General features: G+C 38.4%; 1 protein-coding gene across 7 annotated transcripts in view; it reads right to left on the bottom strand.

Annotated features, from left to right (window-relative positions):
- Positions 1–22,157, bottom strand: part of SLC44A5 (solute carrier family 44 member 5) — a 66,173-nt gene that overhangs the window by 15,706 nt on the left and 28,310 nt on the right. For all 7 annotated transcript variants that reach the window (XM_085586059.1, XM_021542586.4, XM_021542588.4 and 4 more), the window contains exons 2-12: positions 21,509–21,557; positions 19,998–20,071; positions 18,096–18,180; positions 14,049–14,133; positions 11,565–11,693; positions 10,690–10,750; positions 8,956–9,079; positions 7,988–8,071; positions 5,330–5,442; positions 4,772–4,903; positions 1,919–2,018 (exon numbers count right to left, since the gene is read on the bottom strand). In XM_085586059.1, the coding sequence (XP_085442185.1) occupies positions 1,919–2,018; positions 4,772–4,903; positions 5,330–5,442; positions 7,988–8,071; positions 8,956–9,079; positions 10,690–10,750; positions 11,565–11,693; positions 14,049–14,133; positions 18,096–18,180; positions 19,998–20,071; positions 21,509–21,557 (1,036 nt within the window). The remainder of the gene's footprint in view (positions 1–1,918; positions 2,019–4,771; positions 4,904–5,329; positions 5,443–7,987; positions 8,072–8,955; positions 9,080–10,689; positions 10,751–11,564; positions 11,694–14,048; positions 14,134–18,095; positions 18,181–19,997; positions 20,072–21,508; positions 21,558–22,157) is intronic.

Raw genomic sequence — 22,157 nt, 5'->3', positions numbered from 1 at the left:
CTCACTGGATGTGAATTCAGAAAGCATGTGCTTTGTTCACTGAAACTTACAGGCTGGCTCTTTTTATCACAAGCCTTTTTGTCTATTACTATTTCCTATGGTATTTCTCCTATGATTTAGGGCACCTCTGATGCTATTTGTTTTCCAGACAGCAAAAGGAGAAAAATTTACTCAGTTTCTAAAGGTAAAGTAGTAAATGCTGGGGAGAATGCAAGGAAACTGTAATGTGCAATCCAGAGGTTTTGAGCCAAACATCAATTGCTGTCTGAGCCCAGAGACAAAAAAGTCCATTATAAGTCACACAGGAGGACACAGCCTTCTGGTGTCTGAGAAATAATCACAACAAATTTGCTATGTTCAGCAGTTATTGGTAGGCCTCCTAGTTACTACTAAGACCATGCCCTATTATTCCAAAACACTAATTAACAACTGTTGTTCTAACTATGGATTTCAAGCCAATTATTGTCACCATAACTGTAATATTTTTGAAAATGTAGCTAAAAGGTATTGAAAAACATAGTTTGATTTCCAATCATTAGCACCTTATTTTTTATCTTCCTAAATATATGACCTGGTCTGTTAGGTTTACAATAATTACTACAGTGTTTCATCTCATCCATTATGCATGGGAGCACAAAGTCCATCTTTGAGTGACTTTTGCATGCTGCTGGAAAACTACAGAATGTTATTACTAATCAGCAAGAAGTTTATGAACTTTCTAAAATCCTTCCACCTGTCAAGGTTGTGAACAAAGGTTTTGAAAAATGTTAAAAGTGTTCCTGGATTTTAATGAATGGGAATTAAAGAGTATAATTTAGTGCTGCTTAAATTAATTACTATGCTCTAATTGCACAGTAGCATCAGACAGGAAACAGATACCTGGTTAAATGCAGAACATCAGTATTTTTTAATCCCATGACAAAAATCACAAATTGTGATTCCTGGGAACTACAGTGGCAATAAAGATGGCAGAATACCACAGGCAAGTGCATATAGATGAACTCAGAGCTCTAACACTACGTGCTCTGAGAACACAGGCTTGCTTTCAGGACCTATGACACCATAGTCTATTTGCAATTAAACCCAAGGCCTGACATTTTAAGTCCATTTAGCCTTTGTAATATTCCCAATTTAAAAAATCCAAACCAAACAAAAAACAAACAAAAAACCAAACCAAACAAAAAAATCCAACAAAAAACCCAAACAAAACAAACAATACCCATGAAGTGTTCGAAATGTGTATAACAGGAACTACTGTGAATAAGGTTTATGCAGATTTCAGGAAACCCACAACGAAGGGGTCCCTTAGGCCCTAAACTCTCATATCCTGCTTTGCTCTCTTCTTTACTCAAAGCTGAAAAGACTTATCTTAGACTGCACTCTCTTATGATGTCTGGTCACAGAAGTCTCTTTTTCTCTCTGCAGATTTATGCCTGTCCACACAGAAGTCCAACTGGACTCAGCTGAATCTCCTAGTCTTTCCTAAATAGAAGTCATAGCCAAAACAACACTAATCCTCTACCACTGGGACAATCCAATGACAGGGAAAAGTTGGCACTTACAGGTCCCAGGCTCCTATGAACAGTATACCACGCTTAGATTTTCTGCTGAGACACCTTTTTTGCACTAAAAGTATGTGGTAACATTAACAGTATATGTATTCTTAAAGCAAGAAGTGGAAAGATAAGAAATACCTTACCTTAAAACAGAAAACTATATTAAGCACAATCTCATCAAAAGATAACTGATATTCCTTGAATGACTCCCATTAATTCCTTGTTGAACCTGTTTCATTCAACAAATGCAGTGTTGTATTTCAAAACCCAGTTTTCTGCCCTTGGTAGTGCAAGATGGAGTTCAAGAAGAGTGTACTCTAGAGATCACTTAATAAAATTCAACATATATCAGACAAACATACCTACTACCTTCCTTCAACAGCGCAATAGCAATTCGAATACGATTTCTTAGGAAGATCAGCATCAGTATGATTATGACTTCAACACCACAAAGTATTATCACTGTAAATGAAGAAATGTAAATAAAGAAATTAGATTTATCAATAACCAAACCAGTAGGCTGCTTCTATAATTTTTTCCTTGTAATTTGAACTATTGTTCATGAACTCTGTAAAATTCTCTGCTTGAGCAGTTCTTTCTCCAACTGCACCTGCCAAACATCAATCCCATTTCTCAGGTTTTTAAGTCCCATTGAAAAAAAAATTCTATATGCTGCGAATTAGTCAGAATGTGTATGACCCTGATATTTATATTTTTAACAGAAAAATGGAACATATAATTATCAGAAAAAGGTAAAAATTTACTTCAATGTGACTGCAGCATCTAGCCTTAGATACAGTTCATCCTTTACAAATTGTACTTTCTATAAACAAGAATTTTGCTCATAATACAAGCCTTTGTTCATGCTATACTGTTGCTCATTTGTAGTATTTAGATACTAAAAAATAGGAGATTAAGAGTCAAATTTTTCATGGAGAGTGCATTTTTCTGACCTACATTGTTCTAAAATGTAGATGTACTAAAATTAAAAGGTTTGAGTATTAACCTGGCATGAGCTCCTTTTACCTCGTTTGAGTTAAAAGAAAAAAAAAAAAGAGACTAAGATAGCACCATCCTGGTCAAATTACTTCCCCTTTCAGTTGTGTTGCTGGAATCATGCTCTGATGTTAGAGAGCTGAAAGCTCTTAGTTATAAGCAGTATTTTAATCATAACTCTGATTTCAGTAGAGTCTCCTTCTGTCTGATTTCTATTCATGTTGGTTCAAAACCTACTTCTGCAGTAGAAAGTAAGAAAATTCTGGGAACTTCACCTAGAGAAGACTGAGCCTTTAATGCCTGAAGCACACATCCTCCAATTATGAGACATATCCATATATTTTTGGTGCTTCAGATCATTAGACAACACTTAAACCAGCCTAATAGGGGCAGGTTGTTGTACACAGCAGGACCTCTGTCCCCCAGCTGAAACCAAGAAATTCTGTGGAAAGAGAGAAAGACAGAAGGGACAGTACCCTTAAGTATCTGAAAACTTATTTGAAGGTTTGCAAAGGAAGATGAGATTTGACTTTAAGTCCCACATCTTAGACATTGTCTCAGAACATCAGACCCAACAGTCACAGATGATGTTGAATTGCAATCCCAGATATTATCCCTGGCAATAGAACTGCAGGGGCAAGTGACTACTGTGGTGCTAAGAGCCACAGACCTTGTTCAGAACAGATTTTGTTAAATACATTTCAGTGCCGTTTTCCCATGAAGGAATATATAAACAGGTTTCTTTAAAGTTGGTCTCATTCCAATCTGACTCTATTAGATTAATGCACTTGTCCAAAACATTGTGAAAAAGGCAAGCAATGTAAGTACATTATGAGTTCTAGACTAGGACTCCGACTATCATTTCTTCAAGGATATGTAACTAGTTACTTTGCTGGGTGATTTCGGAAAAGCAATTTAATTCCTGAGTACCGCAATTTACTCTTGTGAAAGTGACATCGAACACTAGGTAAAACACTGGCTGCTAAGAATCAGGCAGGGGAAGAGCCTGAAGAGTTACAGGGAAAAAAACACATAATGAAGTCCTATATTCTCTAGGGAGAGCCCACTAAAAAGCACCGACTCAACAATATATATAGAAGATGCCTCATAGGCTCAATGATCCAACACAGAAGTAAATGAAGACGTAAGAGACAGGAGATTTAAGCAGTAAGCTACTATTCTATTAATTTAGCTACCAATAGGGAAAGGCAGTGTTTCTGGTTACGATCCATTCACCATCAGTTAAAAATCTGTGTGTCTTCCAACAGAGCAGTAACAGGAGTGCAAGTAATATTCAACAGTTATTTCTTCTCTCTTCTGCTCCTCCTTTCTTGGGGGGAGAACATGTATGCTGCAGGTTGTCTTGTTCCAGTAGCATTTTGTTTAAAATGATTCATTCCACAGTCTTAGATCAGACTCCAAGAAAATTCAGTGACATAAGTGTAAATTGACAGGAGACCTCACTGTGGTCTTCAACATCCTCACAAGGGGCAATTAGAAAGGCAGGTACCGATCCCTTTGTTCTCATGACCAGTGACAGGACTCGAGGGAAGAGCTGGAGCTGGGTTGGGGGATTTAGGTGGGAGATCAGGAAAAGGTTCTTCCCCAAGAGTCAGGCACTGAACAGGCTCTCCGGGAACGGTCATGGCCCCAAGGCTGCCAGAGCTCAAGGAACATTTGGACAATACTCTCAGGCAGAGGGTGGGATTTTTGAAGTGTCCTGTGCAGGGCCAGGAGCTAGACTTGATTATCCTGATGGGTCCCTTCCAACTCAGCATATTTTATGAGTCTAAGACACAAAGAAGTGTAGTTATTAATAAGACTTATTAACCTCATTTCTGGGGCTCTCAAGGAGGGAGAAAAAATAATCTGAGAGAGAAAACTACCGTTCCTTGTGCAATTTCATCATGATGAACTTAATTATTGCCTTCTGCTTCCCCCATGATGAAGACTGAACATACTGGAAGTAGAATGCTCATAACGAAAGATTTTTTCATTCTTATCACTAGTGTGATTGCATTATCTCCCTTACAAATATACAAATACTAGTCTCCTTAAAAAAAGCATATTTTTACACAACACAGAAAAAAGGAAATCTTCTTTCTTCTCTGAGCAACATGAGTAGAGGAGGAGATTTAACAAGGCAGAACGTGTATTAAGACACTGACTGATTTTCCTGAACATCCATTAACAGATGCCAAATGTAAAAGGGCACTTACTAAATGCTAACCATGTTTGCCTCAGTTGCAGGTACACTTTGAAGTCTGTCTGGAATCCAATATCATAAACAGTGAGGTCAGATCCAGGTATTCCTTTGAGATGATCATACTCCCAGTAACAATGCCAGATGCCTTTTGAAAAACAATCAATAAAATAGGAGTGAGTCTGAAGAGTGCAAAAAAAAAAAGAAAAAAAAAATCTTACAAGCCAAATGTTTTGCTTTTGTATAAGCCCGTCAGGTAAGGAAAACCCAAAAATGCATCACTGTGAGACTAGCCAATGATGATACCATATATATGGGAAAGAAATATCAGTACCAGTGATTACAGACTAAGCATACTGTGCATAGGTAATGCAGGTTACTACATCTGCTGTTAAGGATCAGCACAGCTGGATTCTTAACTGCATTTTGCTCCCATTTATGTCCTTCTCACTTAATTGTGCCTAAAACTAGGCATTAATTCACTCAATTGTACCATTTAATTGAAGCAACTACTGATTTTCCAGACTTAAGCAGTAAGAAAAAACAGTCTCAGAGGCTAGAAAATTACACCTACCATAACCTATAATTCCAATCACACCAAAGATGAAAATCCAGAAGAGAACACCAGCTGTGAACCTCAATAACACAAGGAACAGCAGACTCAGCAACATTGCAATGAACAGCCCACTAGAAAGTGAAGAAACAAAAACACAAAGAGTATAAGAATCTATTCACTTTCTTACATTCCTGTTATTCAAAATGAGGGTCATTTTATCTTTGTTAGGAAATACATTCTCATGGCTGTTATCTGCCATTACAAACAGCTTATATATGATGATCTCACAGGGCAGAACCTGAAATGCTTATGTGTACTAGGTTCTCAGGCTGGTTGAATGGGATTAATATAATACCTTTTTTGTCACTTACGCCAGCTGAAAAACTCACCACCTTTTTCAGGCCACAGTCTAATCTACAGTACAGAAAGTTAAACTGGAGAAATACCTATGTGTGGGGAAGCTGCTGGTTTATGTCTGCCACAAAAAATCCCTGCTTGCAAAGAAACAGTGTTAGTAAAACAACATTCTAGGAGCTTCCTAGGGAAAAAAAAAATTAAATTTAGGAGGAAAACCATCAGGAAGTTAGGAGGACATAATTTCTACTCATCACTGCTTCTACTAATCAGAAGGGGAAATGATCAGGGAACTATGATGCATAGGAAGGAAGAGTTAAGAGCCTTTCTATGGAGTCCCTAGGAAAGACATCTACAGTGCCTTCTCTTCATCAAGACAATAATGTAATGTAATGTAATGTAATGTAATGTAATATTTGTTTTCATTTCACTCCTAGAAAGCAAAAAATAGAAAAAAAATATTCAGAATGGAAAAAAATATTGCAAAAGGTTTTTTCACTCCTCAAGGCTTTCTAAACAATTATGAAGAAAGCAATATGAATATTAATCCCATCAAACAAATATCCAGCTCAGGTATTTCAAAGAACATTTCATGTCTTCTTATTTTTAGTAGGTGTTACATGCAAATTTTGTATTAGTAGAGACTCAAAGAATTTAAACCCCCTTCTTGTCTGTGTTCAGTAACTCTTCTTCTGAATGCTCCCAGCTTATTTAGCCAATAACCAAAGCTACAAAATGTGACAGCCTGATCATAAAAAAAAATCATATAAGCTTATTTAGTTAAACCTTTGTAAATTTGCCTTAAGTCCTACCTCTTTAATGGCTTCCTAGCCTGATGTACTTTCCCTTTCTGAATGATTTACTAAAATTTGGAATATATTCCTCAAGAAAAGTTGTAGTTTTGGAGCTCCATCTTGAAAGCAGTAAATTATTATTTCTTTATCTAAAGTTATCTTTAGTTATATATGAGTCCTAGTAACACCAAAACTGAGCACACTGTAGCAACTATCTTCAACAGACTAGCTCTCTTAAACTGAGGCTTGAAGCAGTAGTTCTGGGATATGCTAGAAAGACTACAGCAATTCCATATTTAAATTTTAATCCAGCCTCTCTTCAGTGTCAAGCCTTCACTGTCAAAAACGTCACACAAACTCTGGCACTTAAATATATTTGTCCAGAAATCATTTGATCTAGGCTATCATTTGGTGAAAAATGTGAAGAAAATTCTATCCAACTACTTTGAAGTGGCAACACTTCCTTACAAAAAATACCATAGCTGAAATGTGGAAACTTGCTTCAATATTTAGAATTTCTCTTCTAAACAGTGGTCAGCTCTCCGTCCAGTGTGTTCAGCAGCATCTTCTTTGAAAGAATCTGTACCACAAGCCTGATTTCAATAAAGAGATAGAGAGACCCAAGCTTGCTGAATGTCTGTGAGTTTCCTGCTACTAAATATTTGGAGTATCAGACTATGAGAAAGCTGTCTTTCCACCAGTGACTGAACAACTTTAAAAGCTGACAGCTTGTGTTTCTGAACTGACTAAATCTCCACATAATATTATCTAAAGTATGCATTAAATGCCATGGATTTGCATTCAGGATTGACTAATGTACGCTTAACATATGCATGTTAAAGGTTCTCACCTGACGACGACTACTGTTCCTGTTTAAATAGATCAACACACTGGTCCATCAAAACCAGTATTAATGGGCTAGGAATTCACAAATACTTACATATTTCCTTCAGCAAAGTAGCTACTTCTCTTGTTTCAGTGCTGGATTATAATTAATTGGTGATTAATTAATATTAATTTTAAGATGAAGTTACTACTGTTCAATAATTTTTGTTCTTGATGTTGCTTTGCCCACTGCATTGGATTTTAGAATTTATATTAAATTTAGGGATTATAATGGGTTTAACTGTATATTGCTTGCACGAATTTAGAAACTATCTGTTTTATATATGTATTAGTGACACTTGGCAACTGCATTGGCTTGAAAGTCAATTAAGATTTTTCAGTTTTGGAATTGCTACACACATGGGTGCTGCAACAGAACATTGCTCCTCCTGATTTTCTGACTGGCAGGACATTAAGAAGCTATTCCAGATCAACTGACACACTATGTATGTATACTGTACTATCTTTACCTCATCCACAGAACCATAAAAACCTTATTATGATGTGTGATGAAAGGAAATTACAGTTGCTCATTGAGTTTTAAAGTAGAATATGTACCAAAAACATACACGATCTATTTTTTTATTTCCTGCACATTCCAAAAGGAGTTTGGAAATACTAAAAGTATCAAAAAAACCCTTACATTAGAATCCAATACCAAGAAATGGCATAATCTTCAAAAATTTTCATTCCAACTGATCTTGCATCCAGGACATTATTGATGCCACTAAGAAAAGAAAAATAAAATAAAAGGTTGCTTCAGGTAGAAAAAGATAATTTACTTAAACAGCAAATATGATCAGTGAAAGAATTTGAAATATCTTTGGCAGTGATAAGAGTATACTACAATTTCTCAGCTCAAGTTCTGTCACCAAGTCAACATCAATCACAGTTACAGCAAAGAAAAAATCTGCATAAGAATGTCTCTGCAAGTCCTGAAAAAAAATAATTAAAAAAGCTTTATTGTCAGAATTGCTTATCATGTCACAAGACAAGTGTATACTATCAATATCTGCAATGTACCAAGGGACAAACAGTAGTGACTCTAGAACTGCTAACAGCCTAGAACCAGAAAACAGGCCAGTGAAGCAATTTCATGGAACTACTTTTCTATCCTGCAGAATGCTTGCCCATATAATTGTTTTCTGAAGAATAGCCAATACACTAGTTTTTACCAGAAGCAGGAGCACTGGGATGAGATGGGATGCCCAAAGTACTAGGCCAGCCCATGGTAGTGGAAAGGTCATCACAGAACAGCATAGCCAAGGCCATTCCTCTCTGGCCTGAGTCCTGCAGCACAAGGAGTGCATTTTGAACCTCATGTAACTTTCCTCGCAAAACTCATTTTTGCTTGGAAAACCAAGAATTATTTCAATGAATGATTGAGACCATCAGGCTTAAGCTTTTTTGCACTTTTTGCTCCTTTCTGCACACCGCAGTGCTGGATTTCCTTAATGGAACTTTGGAAGTGCTCAAGCACAGAGAGACCATTTACTACCAAGTCTTGCTTGGGTACCCTCAGTCATTTGCTACAATCAGATTCTGATTTTTTTTTCCACTTTTTCTGCAATCTCAGAATCCAACAAACACTGAAAAAGGGTAAAAACCTACTTTGCAGCTTCCCTGAGATCAGTTACATTTCTTGTTTTCCCTCTTCCATCTTTGAATGTAGTCTGATTTGCCACGGTCAACACACCATTCTTTGTGGAGAAGTCTGGGAAGCATCTCTTCAGAACTATTCAAAATATCAAAACAAAGCCTGTATATTACATTTCATGTCAAGCTCTACTTTTATAATGTGTGTTTTGCAACATATTTAAATAATTTCAGATTCACAGTCCATTGTATTTCAACCGATTATCTAGCAATATGTTGAGTTTGACAAATCTTGGAAGAGCCATTGCATTCAAGATTATGATTTTTATGCTCTGAGGCTTTTTGTCTAAGCTCAGGCAGGGTGGGATCATAGATTTCAACTGGAGATTCTAGGTCCTACCAAATAACAACAGTACTATATGTAGGAGTTTAAGAATTTGTAATAAATTTGGAACTTACTCTCTCTGTCAGTATCTGGGCAGCTTAGCAAAACTGCAGCTTCTCAGATATGCCATTTTATGGTAATAATCAGACCAGCCCCCAGGGACAGATTCAACTTGACTGGTCATGAATCCTATTAACCCCAAAACAATATATAACAGCAAGTGTCATTTTCCTTATGTGCCAGGTGAGCTCCAGCACCAGCAACTATCACTAGATATTCTTGGAGATTATGCAATGGAAAAAAGACAGAAACAACTAGTTAGAGAGAAGGAAGAGGAGATTATAAAAAAGCAAGAAAAGGAGATGCTTGTATACTCATTTACTCTGCCCAGTTCTTTGCTGCAAAACGTCCTTGGTTTCATTGCAAAGAGAAGAGCATGTGAGTCCTTCAGAGGTGTACTTCACATAGCCATTTAGTGCTTTCCTTACCAGATTCCAACAAATACTGATGCCAGGGCTCAATATTCAGTCTGATGTACCTCCCCCAGCAATTACTCTGACTAAATGATTAAGCAACATATGTTAACATATCTTTTCTTCCCCCTGTAATCTTTGCACATTGATGTAGTCTAAAAGAAATCTTTGCAAATTATTTTATGTCTTTTGGGTCAGTACTTCAATTTTCATACAAATTCAGACTATGTTTTAAAAATTTAATCCATATCTTCTTCTTCTTTTAATGACCTGCTCCTGGTTTACATGATCCATACTTTAAAGTATGGCAAAAATAAATGGCAATTTCTTATTCCATAAGATTCTGGGTCAATACTACACTTGTACGGCTGAGATGAGCTCTGAGATAGTGGTTATCTACTCAGAAACACTTGCTGACCATAGTGACATTTTTTGCCCCTGAATTCCTCTGTATGTCCTGCATAGCCAGCATTGCACTGAAAAGGGAGCTGCATTGTAACTGGGCTGAAGTATCATGTGAACTTCAACACTTGGCCATATGATCCTTCCAACATTATTAGCATTTTCTTTATGCCAATGGCATCGCTTGCTCTTGTTTTGGAAGGCACAATTTCAGTTGAAGAGCTTTTGCTATCAGTGATGATTCAAGAGCAAAAAAAAGCTCAGCTTAACCAGATCACATGCTGAATACTTCCAGATGACTGTTACAAAAAATATTAATAAATATTTCTATTTTCAAATTGAATTGATTTATACTTTAAAACTGAATGGATGTGAATGTCAGAAAAACATCTCCTAGTGATGGTACCGCAAAACACATTTCTGACTGGAATTGTGTTTTAATATGAATGTTCACAATCTAAAATGTGTATAAGAAGTAGAACCACTCACACGGCCTGCTTGGAATGATCATCGAAGGACAATCTTCATCACGTAGGACTTGAGTAACAGACTAAAAAGGGGAAAAATAGAAATGCTCAATAATGGCATAACAGTGTAACAAGTGTTATTGTTTTTCACCTAGTCTGAGGGAATGCCCCAAACTGGGCTTTGTAGCCTCCTCCCCAGATTTCACTGGTGGAGCTGCAAGATACATTGATATCTAAGTGAGAATCCAAACTGTCATTGTGATTTGGAAAAAGACTAATCTTTTCTTTTGACATAAAAGAAAACACCTTTGGATCAGCATCTAAGCCAGAACTGACTAGACAATTGTTCCTTGCCTACCCTTCACCTTTTCTGTTACAGAAAAGTAAGAATTTAACCCAATCAATATAGCTGAATTGCAAGATGTTTTAAAGATGGGAGAAATAATGCAGTACATTTGAGCGCAAAATCAGTTACATGAAGGACATATTAATTTTCTTAGCTATCTTTCCAAATAGCTATAGATGACTAAGGAGCCTCAAGAATTGGTTTGAGACACTCCATTCTACTGCTGTGGGGTACTTAAGTCCTAAATAATATTGCTTGCCACAGTACTGCAACTACATGAGTAGCTGCAGGTAGTCTTTTAAGCTAACAGCAATCTTTGGAAGAGTGGAGGTTTAGTGTGCATTCAAGACCTTCAGCCTGGATTAAACAACTGTCAAATCACATAAATGGGACATCTCCTTATATGTTGAAATCAGAATAATTCAAATCTTCAATGCAGCTTGTGGGAATTTAGGGTAACCACAAATTCCATCAGCAGCTCAGTAAAATCATGCATATTAAATACTGCTTGAAGAAAAAAAGTACTTTGTCATCTACAGATACATACACACCTTGCGAGGATTGTTAAAACCAGGTTTGCAGAATTGTCTGAAGTAATTCCACTGATCTGGTCTATATCTGTAGGAAGCCTGAACATCAATGTAGGTTGCAAACCTGTCTGGGCACTTTGAGACACAAAGCTGCAATAAAAGTAAAAAGTCAGTAAAGACACACTCTGGGTAGAGAATGGTAAGGAAAGTCGGTGTAATGAAACAGCAAGAAAAATGCCATTGCCTTCACTAATGTTTACAGCAGGATTCAGAAAAGTATGTTGTCCTTTTGATTCCCTAAATGAGTATGCCTAGAATTCTTTGATAGAAAACACTTTCAAAGCGTGAGCCCCTCTCTGTCTCTTCTTAGCTTCTACACATTCTGATAGGCAAGAAGAGCTTTCAGTCTGTTGAAAAGAGTATTAATTTTTTGGGCATCAAGAAAAAAACCTCTCAGGTCCTCCTCTACATCTATCAGCAGCAGTATATACGAGCAAGGTGGTGTGACAGTTACTTCCACAGGATATATGCAATTTCTTTCTACTAGCTGTATAAGGAGAACTTTATTTAAAGAAAGTCTCACTAAAATCCAAAGTCTTGGGTACTATTGTTCCATCCTTCTACACAACCTCTTCAGTCAATTACATCTCTACAAATACTGTCAAGTTAGGTGTAAATCACTCAAAAGTGACTTTTAACTGTGGACTAAGAATAGAGTTACAAAGCCAGGGGATGCCTATGTCAAGAATGATGCTGACATGACTCAAGGTACAGCTCTTATAAGCTAGATTTATATGAGAAATCAGGTGAGGACCGGGGTTTATTGAATGCATCGATTGAGAAGTTGTGATTTAGATTTAGAATATGGAGAAGTGGCTGTCCCGATAAACAGACTCTGAAGGTTCTGCTGGTCCCTGGAACCACACTAAGGACAGACATTCTGACTCCTCAATGTTAAGACTGTAAGGTGGTTTGAATTCCATCTTTACAGCAAGTTTCAGCCTTTCCTAGAAGGCAGCTTGTTTCCAAAGCTGTGCTATCCAAACACCCTTCGCAAAGCTCTGCTGTCCAAGTACCAGAGAGTCATCATGCACAAAAACTGTCTTTCATGTCAAGGGCATTCCGTCATAAGTAATTCAATAAAAATAATTTTGGGAAGAGGCCTTGTACGAATCCTTAGAACATGGCAGATACTGCAAGAGGGTCTTTCTATATGAGTATTTCAGTCCTACGGACTACCCACAGGCCAAGGAAAAAAGAAAGAAGAGTTTTGTCCTTGCTGGGGCAACAGGTGACTAACAAGTACACACTTTATTATAAACTGTTTGCTAGCTATAAAACAGGCAGTGAAATGTGCTGTCTATGGATCCAGTGGACTGTAATAGCAGTTTTCACATCTAGTCTTATTCAAGTATTGAAGCTCTTCTCATATTCATTCTTCGGGGTGCTTTCTCCTGCTATTTATAGGTCAGGAATGAAGGACCCTGTTTGCAGTTCAAAAGAGGAATGATCAAAAAAAAAATTTCTTCATCAAGATTTTTTGAAAAGACTAGTAATTTAACTACCCACAGTAACAAATAGCATTTAAAAAACAGCATTCTTAGTTTTGGAGTTGTTGCATATTTGAAAATGAACAAAATAATTACTCTGCTCCCAAAAACTCTCCTTCAACAAGTAGTTCACCCTATTTGATTCATGGCCATTGCCATCTTGACCACAGCACCAGTCAAATTCCACACAATGACCTCATATTTCTGAACAGACTGAACTGCTCTAGCAAAAGAGTCTAAAGACCGCAGGGTAACAGTGCCAATGTCTCCATGTGGACAGATGGAAATTCCTAAAGCAAATTTGCAGCTGATGGAGCAAATTTTCATTCTGACAGCAACTAGTCAGTGTTAAGAGGGTTCTTCCTCTTTCTTGTTGGAGATTTCTATGCTTTATGCTCAGGAATATTGTCTTGTAAGAAAGATCAGGAGGTTAATCTTAACCCACACAAATGCAGTGATTTGGTTTATTTCACAACTTCATGAGGAGCCATAGCACAACAAACAGAGTAAAAATTGTAACCTAAGGCAAGAACAAGCTTTCAAAATCTTCGGTTTTCAAAGAGCCATAGGCTCTAATCACACCCAGATACTCCTGTCACTAGCAATATACACAGTTTCTTGAACATGTCCAGCTTTGAAAACCTTAGGTATAAATCAGTAGTTTCTGCATGCACTGAATACTACTGGATAGCTGCCTGCAGTGAATTCATAAATAAAAATATGCTGCAATAAAGTCAATGAACTTTTCTGGTCTACTCCTATCCAAACTACACAACCTCATCCATTTCCATTTCATTTTTCGGACCATCACACACTACAGAGGGAGTGCTTGCTACAAGTCATTTATAAAACAAACGTATTTTAAAGGAAATGAACAACAATTTTTAAATTGAAACGTCTTATTTTTAAGCATCACGACTAAGATGCAGGGAAAATGTTTTATCTCTACACTCACCTGTGTTGTAGGGCACTGTAAGTTTATTAACACTACGGGGCTGGCACATTTCAGAATGTTGAAGTAAAACAAAATGGTCTTGTTCCTATGGAAATGGATATAAGATAATTGTCATCATAAACATAGGTGCTTATACAGTCTACCATTCCAAAATTTGTAGCACACATTGATATTTAAATTCTATTACTGTGAACATTCATATTGCAAACACAAGACAAAAAAATATCCCAAGTAGACCTTGAATGTTCCACATCAAGACATCTATGAAACCAGAACTATTTTCTCTAAAGAATGATAATTTTGACAAGCTTTTCTCCACAGCATGATTTGAAGCTGAAACAATCCATGTAGCTGTAGTCCTGCCTCAAGAGGGTGAGGTTTGTAAAATAACCCTGCAAAAACATCATAGTCTCTGTGCCACCAACATCCTGGGTATGCATGCAAACTCACCATCAGCAAATGCTTCACTGTAAAAGCTGCCTAGTTTTTGTTGATCAGAAGGTGGCACCAAAATCAATCTGAAGCTTTTTATGGCTGGAAACTAAAAGCAGTTGTCCAGAAAACAGAATATAATAGCATTTACTAAGAACACTGACAAGATTCCACTTCATATAAATAAGGTTCAGTCTGTCAGTCCCATTTGTTTAACATTTACTGGAATTTGGAGCCTTGTGGCAGCTGTCACTTATGTCTGGATTTGCTGGAAAATTAGGACCCCAAGATCTCTTGATTTTAAGACTTGAGTTTTGAGGACAGCAAAATGTGCTGTTAGCCTTCGCAATGTCAGAAAATTATCAGAAAGCTCTCGTGAAGAGAATATGGCAATAGACCTGCCCTTTTTAAACAAGACTTCAAAGCCACCTAGTCAGGGTTATGCCATGTCCCTGCATATGCACCCCAAGAAATGGTGCACATGTCCCCCTATGGACTATGGGGCTAACAAGGGCTACCAAGTTGATCAGAGAGATAGAGCACCTCTCCCATGAGGAATGGCTGACAGAATTGGGATTGTTCAGCCTGGAGAAGAGAAGGCTTCAGGGGTGTCCTAAATATGGCTTTCCCTGAAGGGAGCCTACAAAATCTTCAACCTGAAGGGAGTCTACAAAAAATATGGAGTTGCTATCTACAAAAAAATATAGAGTTGCTACTTACAAGGGCCTGGGGAGATAGGACAACAGGGAATACTTTTCCCACAGACAGAGAGTAGGTTCATATGGAATACTGGGAAGAAATTCTTGGCTGTGAGGGTGGTGAGGCCCTGATACAAGTTGCCCAGAGCAGCTGTGCCTGCCCATCCCTGGAAGTCTTCAAGGCCAGGCTGCACAGGGCAACCTGGTCTAGTGGAAGGTGTCCCTGGCCGTGGAATGAGAGTTGGAACGAGATGAGCTTTAAAGTCCATTCCAACTCAGACTATTCTATGCTTCTGTGATGCGTAAGAGACTCCACAAAGCAGTGTTTGAGCCCCCGCTGACCTTCACCAAGGCAATGCAGCACAGTGGGAGCTCTGTCTTGTCAGCAGGATGGCAGTATTAACAATGAAGGGTACCTGGATTAACAAGGCTGCCCCTCTTCTCTCTGTCCTGCTTCAACATCAGTCCTGCCTCTACATCTCATTGTATCCCCCAGTCTGGGACATATCCTCTGTTCTCCCATCAGCATGTGACTCCCACCAATTGCTGAATAGGGCTATGCAATCAAAGCCATTATGTAGCAACACTGCACATTCAAACTCCTTATAAGATTGGGATTAACTCAACTGCCTGACATTTTTTACAAAGTTAACTTGTTTCCACTGAGGTAGATTCTGCTATGCACTGTTTAAGAAAAGATGCATCCTGGCAAAACTAATTCACTACCATTAGTTACTCTTTCTTTAAATTAGTAGAATACCATTTTGGACTGAAATATCATTTTTCAATAGTTTCTTGATGGTATTTATGATCTGTGAGCTGCTCAAAACCATTATTTTTTTTTCTTAGCCCACTTGCTGGTATTGACAACAGAAAATAAAGTTTATATGTAACACATGAAAACACCCACTGAGAATTAGGTCTGTATTCTGTATAATGAAACTGTGTTGTATTCCATTAGCACATTATGCTCTGCAGAATGCAAAACAAATTTAGAGATTACACTTCAACTAATGGACAGATTAAAAGAAGACATTAAGAGGTCTAACAGAGACTTTCACGATTATACAAAAAGAATTTATTTGACTGCACGGCATTCACTGGAGTTCATATGGGTTTTTGCACAAGCTGTGAGTGTTGGCTTTGTTTCTAACTTGCCTTTTCTACTCCTCAGTGAGATAGCTGAAAATACTTGTTACAAGGACAAGATTCAAAACATGAAGACTGTGATTACTTTCCAAGAAAAATGTCTCAGGCTAAATCCTTGGGGACTTCTGAATACCACAGCTCTGGGTTAGTCTTTCACACTGCTTACTTTGAGAAAATCTGAAAAACAATGGTATTGACAACAGCCTCACAAGTGCATCCTCAGTCCCACTCCAGGGACTAGAGGGACTCTTTCAGAGGGATATCCTGGCCTTCTGCCATAAACACTCTTGCTTTTCTAATAGGTTCTATTATGTGTCTTCTGATTTATATTTTTATTAGAATATCCTCAGTGTATCAAATAAATGCCAAAATGCAGTCTCAGCAGCTGTATTATTTTCCAGCAATCCTATATAGGGAGGGTCATTTGTAAATACAAACCGAAAACCACGGTGTAAGAAATAACTGAAGGGAAAACGAAAGTAACAAACAGAAAGATGGAATGGGAGTGAATGGTAAGATTCAGAGAGAAACACCTCTCTCCACATCACACAGGATATGGAAGCTGTGAGTCTGAGACTCCCAAAGCCATTTGTCCACTACTTCCTACTGGCAACAGAGGGGACAAGGACAAATTGGCAGTGAGGTGGGGAGTAGAGAAGCGGTGCAGTGAGGGGAACACAGACACACCACTACAACTTTTTCCTCCTTGTTTTCCCTCTTCAAGAAGTTTGACTCTCCCAACAATTGCTGTGAAGAATAGTCTGAGGGTGGAACAGGTTTTCTTTCACTAGCCTGTTTCCCTGTAAAAAAAAATTTTAGAGGATATATAGTCCTAGCTCTACTTCTGTTCCAGTCTCTATTTCCTGCTCCTCCCCTTCTGAACTGCCCTTTGGACAGTGGCTTCCTCATTTTTTTTCCACAGAAAACTAAATGGAGAAAGAAAGAAGCAGCAAAGAGTTGTTATCAAACTATAATATAGCATCCAGCTTCTTGACAGTGACAAGGGCATAAAGCATGACTAAAACTTACCTTTTTAAAGGAAGACGGTGAATGAAAAAGCAAACCTTTTTAAAAATTCTGTTTAGAATTTAACCCAGACACTTAGATTTTCAGAGAAACCATAGATGCAACATCTTTCTTCCCTGAGCAATTATTTTCATGTGTAAGTACTCTGTTGGTATCAACTAATTTAACTCTTACAATTCAAAATCCAAAATGACTGAAAAACCAAGACAAGTAAATAGAGCCACTTGGCTCTATTTACCTCCTGTTTATCCAAGGAGGATGTGGTTACAGCTGCCCATTTCCCAGACTACTCAATCTCCTCTCTACTGGTACAGAAAAAAAACCAAGAGCGTTTCACTATAGACTTTTCTGTTATTTGATGTTTGTTGAGAAAAACTATAGACCAGGCTACAATGCCTTAAGACTTCTCTTATTCCAAGGTGGATGAAGAATTACTCAACAGGTTATGAATTACCCAAACTTTGGCAACTAGAAGCTGTTCCAGCTAGTCACTCTATGCAACTGCTGACACAATCTTTAAGTTATATTGATACCTTACAAAAATATTCTCTAAATGACACAAACAAGTGCATTACAGTAATAATTTGGATCTGGATTTGCACTGGAGAACTAATACATTTCTGCATTTTATTTGGAATAAATACAGTAAGAATGTTACTGTCTCATGGACAGAGATTTGAAACCTCAGGTCTTGTTCACAGTGCATGAGTAAAAAAGGTATGTGAATGGATTTAATACTCACTCATTGAGGGTATCTCTCTGACCACAGAACTGCCCATAGCTGTCAGTTGGATAAATCACTTTCCTGGGGTCCCCATGCACCCAAGCTGCAAAACACACAATACTTCTTAAGATATTAGTCAAGTGTTCACAGTTAATGATTAAAATTAGCTATCATGAAAATGTATCACTTCTAAAGTACCATTATACTTTGACGATCAACACTAAAGAATACTGATTAGTAGATTCCCTAATGAAATACTAAAATGCAAAGCACAGTAAGTTGTACTAAGATATGGATTAAATTTTAAGAAAGCAATCCAATGCTCCAAGTCCCTTCCAGCCTGACCTTCAACACTTCCAGGGATGGGGCAGCCACAGCTTCTCTGGGCAACCAGGGCCAGGGCCTCACCACCCTCACAGGGAAAAATTTCTTCCTAATCTCTAACCTATCTCTGCCCTCTGTCAGTTTAGAAGCCATTTCCCCATGTCCTGTCACTCCTGTCCTTGTGCAAAGTCCCTCTCCAGCTCCCTTGGAAACCATTTAGGCACTGGAAGGAGCTCTGAAGTCTCTCAGAGCCTTCCCTTGTCCACACTGAACAGCCCCAACTTGTCAGCCTGCCTCCACAGCAGAGGTGCTCCAGTCCTCAGAGCACTTCTCCTCTGGACTTGCTCCAAAATGTCAATGTCCTTTCTGTGCTGGGGGCCACAGAGCTGGATGCAGGAGTGCAGAAGGTGTCTGACAAGAGCAGAGTAGAATAGCAGAATCCCCTCCTTTGACCTGCTGGCCACACTTCTTTCAACACAGCCCAGAATACATTTAGCTTTTTGGGCTGTAAGTGTACATGGCTGGCTCACACCCAAACATCATCAATCCACATTGCCAATTCTTTCTCATCAGGGCTGCTCTCAACTCAAATTGTTTTTCTCTAGCTTCTGCTGCCTAAAATTTTCCATCACAGTTACTTTATGACTGCAAACTTTACAAACTGTCATTTTTTTGAACACACTAAATTTTGAGGTGGTTTTTTTTATCAGTAAACACATGGCTTTGAACTTTCCCCAATTACCTGCAGAAAAGCAGCTCTTTGGTGAAAGACCTTGGGGCCCTGGGGGACAAGCTTTCCCTGAGCCAGCATTTTATCCTTAGGGCCTAGAGATTGATGGGATCCTGGGGTCCTCCAGGAAGAGCATTTTCAGCAGGCCAGGGAGGGATCCTGCCCCTCTGGCTTAGTCCTGTGAGGCACCTCTGGAGTGCTGTGTCCCTCTCTGGGCTCACCAGGACAAGAGGAACATGGAGCTTCCAGAGCAGGGTCAACAGAGGCTGTGGAGCTGAGGAAGAACCTGGAACATCTCCGTTCCCAGGAAAGGCTGAGGGAGCTGAGACTGTTCAGCCTGGAGAGGAGCCCCAGCTGAGAGGGGTCCTCAGCCCTGGCTGTCAGCATCTGCAGGGAGGGGGCAGAGCATGAACCAGGCTCTGCTCTGGAGCCCAGCAATGGCACCAGAGCAACGGGCAGGGACTGAACCCAGGAAGTTCCACCTGAACATGAGGAAGAACTTCCCTGTGCAGTGATTGTGCACTTGAACAGATTGCCCAGACAAGGTGTGGAGTCTCCTTCACAGGGGATATTCCAGAACCATCTGGACACAATCCTATGCCATATGCTCTGAGATGACTCTTCTGAGCAAGGATGTTGGACCAGATGACCCGCTGCGGTCCCTTCCAGCCCTACCCAGTCTGTGATTCTGTGAATTACAATAGATACAGAATGATAATTATTTGCTTCTACGAAAGGCATAACTTATTGATTGAAAAGCTTTGCACTAATATGAGCAAAAGGGACATTTCAATCTAAAATTTTAACATTCACAAAGCTGCTTCCCCTCTATATGAAAAGGCATTACTATACCTCTGTTTACTTACCTACAACTCCTAATGCAATGTAACCCAGAATGACAACTATGAAGATCACACAGCAAATAATGTCTGTGCAGCGCCTAGGGGCAAGAAGAAACTTTTTAAAAATAAGGTGTTTAATATGACCCTTCAAAACCACTGATTGTCATAAGGTATTTTAACATCTAAGTAAGATATCTACACCAGCACTTTGCAAAAGTTTTAGTCACAAACTCATGTTTGAGGCCTGTTTTTGCAGCAAGACCAGCAAATAAATGTGTATGCTTTTTTCTCTGTAGACAATGGAACATATTGACAAACAGATTTAAATATTGTTGAAACAAGTAATACCTTTCAACACTGAACCCATGAGTTTGTTTATCATACAAGTGATCGTGTATGTGGCAAGACATACTACAGGACACCTGCCTCAGAATTAACTTTAGCATCTGCCATTCTTTCTGTTTTCCAATCTATGCTTCCTCTCACAGAGAAACATTTTTAACATAAAAGAGATAAAGTGAGCAGACTTTTTAAACAGCTGGAGAACTTGAAATGTGTTTCCAAGTGTGGACACTTTTATAGAGGGGAACAGCTTTATCATCTCACTGAAATAAACTTTTGGTGAGGTCAAGGTGGTACAGAATCCAGGATGAATAAGACAGTAACCTAAGATAGGACAACAGCTCAAAATTGAAGAAGCAATGCTAAAACAATGCTTCTCATTTTCCCAGCCTCCATTCAGTAGCAGTTCTGACACTGCTCAAGCTTGGCTTGATACACTGGCAATATCATAAAGATACTTCAAAAATTAGGATGAACTCCCTAAAGAAGTATTTCTATTTATTTCTAAAATTATTAGCTTTCAGAGAGGAAGAACTACATCCTGTATAGACAAGGATAGTGTGTGTGTGTTCAAATGATACTATGACAAGTCTGCAGTGTTCTCCTCTGTCATAAATTTTCTCCTGAGAACGGTAAAACTAGAATAACTTGTGATTCTCTAATTTGTTCTTCTCAGTAAGAGCAGTAAATGCTAGTTTAGAACTTAGCTCCATACATCTGGAAAAACACTGAAAATTTGCCCATGATTAGAAGTTCGACTTGATGATCTTGGGAGGTATTTTTCAATCTTAATGATTCTATTATTTCCTTAGATGCTTTCTGAGCAATTTCACTCTACTTGTAAACTAACAACCCTTCTAAGTGGTAACATGCTTTCATCTGCATTTCATAAAACTAAGTGAAGTCAAGCCGGACTGTTCTGGTAGGAGGCTCTGTCACAAAGAGGTGTATCAGAAACACTACACATGTTAGACAGCAGATACTAGCCACTGCAAGGCACACAGAGTTGGCATTCAAACTAAAAGGACTTAAGAGAATACAGCTTAATAATCCTTAGTAATCATCCATCCTCAAGAGTATTAAAGATGGTGGTCTGGAATTAGAAGACTTGCAGAATCAAATACACAGGTTTTGCTAACAAAAAAATTTAACTCCTGTTTACAAAAAGGATTTAACAGAGTTATGATATTTACCTGTTATGAATAGGTCCTCTGAACTTTGGGTCAAACTTCCTTGGTTCACCTGCATTTAAAATAAAACAGTATAAAAGCATGTCCTTATTTAAAATAAAATCTTTTAACACCAGCCTTTGAAGAGCATCTTCCATATATTAATATTTAATCAGTTTTGTTAAAATCATTTCATATGGGCAATACCAGTAATTCACCAATAAAATTACCTAGGTTTTGTGTGAGATTAAAGCTTTTTTCCTTCTAACTTAAAAATATTGAGCACCTCACATTTACAACGTAATAAATTGACTTTAATGTACATCCTATGATTACGTCTATGCACAGGTTCACAACGTATTTGAGAGACAAGGATCATGCCTCCCAGTCACAGGCTAAGTGTGTCTCACAGCGAGTAAATGAACCCACCTTTCTGCAGTTACAGGCTAGGAATTTCTGATTTTTCTCCTGAATCATAGACTGTTAAAGGGTTACAAGGGACCTTAAATATAATCTAGTACCAATGCCTCCTGCCATGGACAGGGACACCTCCTCCCAGACCAGGCTGCTCAGAGCCCCATCCAACCTGCCCTTGAACACTGCAAGGGTTGAGGCATCCAGAGCCTCCATGGGCAATCTGTTTTTCATGTGGCTATCCTGGTTAGCACAGTTC

Source organism: Lonchura striata, chromosome 8 (genome assembly GCF_050655825.1).
Source record: "Lonchura striata isolate lonStrDom1 chromosome 8, ASM5065582v1, whole genome shotgun sequence".
NCBI lineage: Eukaryota > Metazoa > Chordata > Aves > Passeriformes > Estrildidae > Lonchura > Lonchura striata.
Note: the sequence above shows the minus strand (reverse complement) of the source record. Positions and strands in the feature narration are given on the sequence as shown.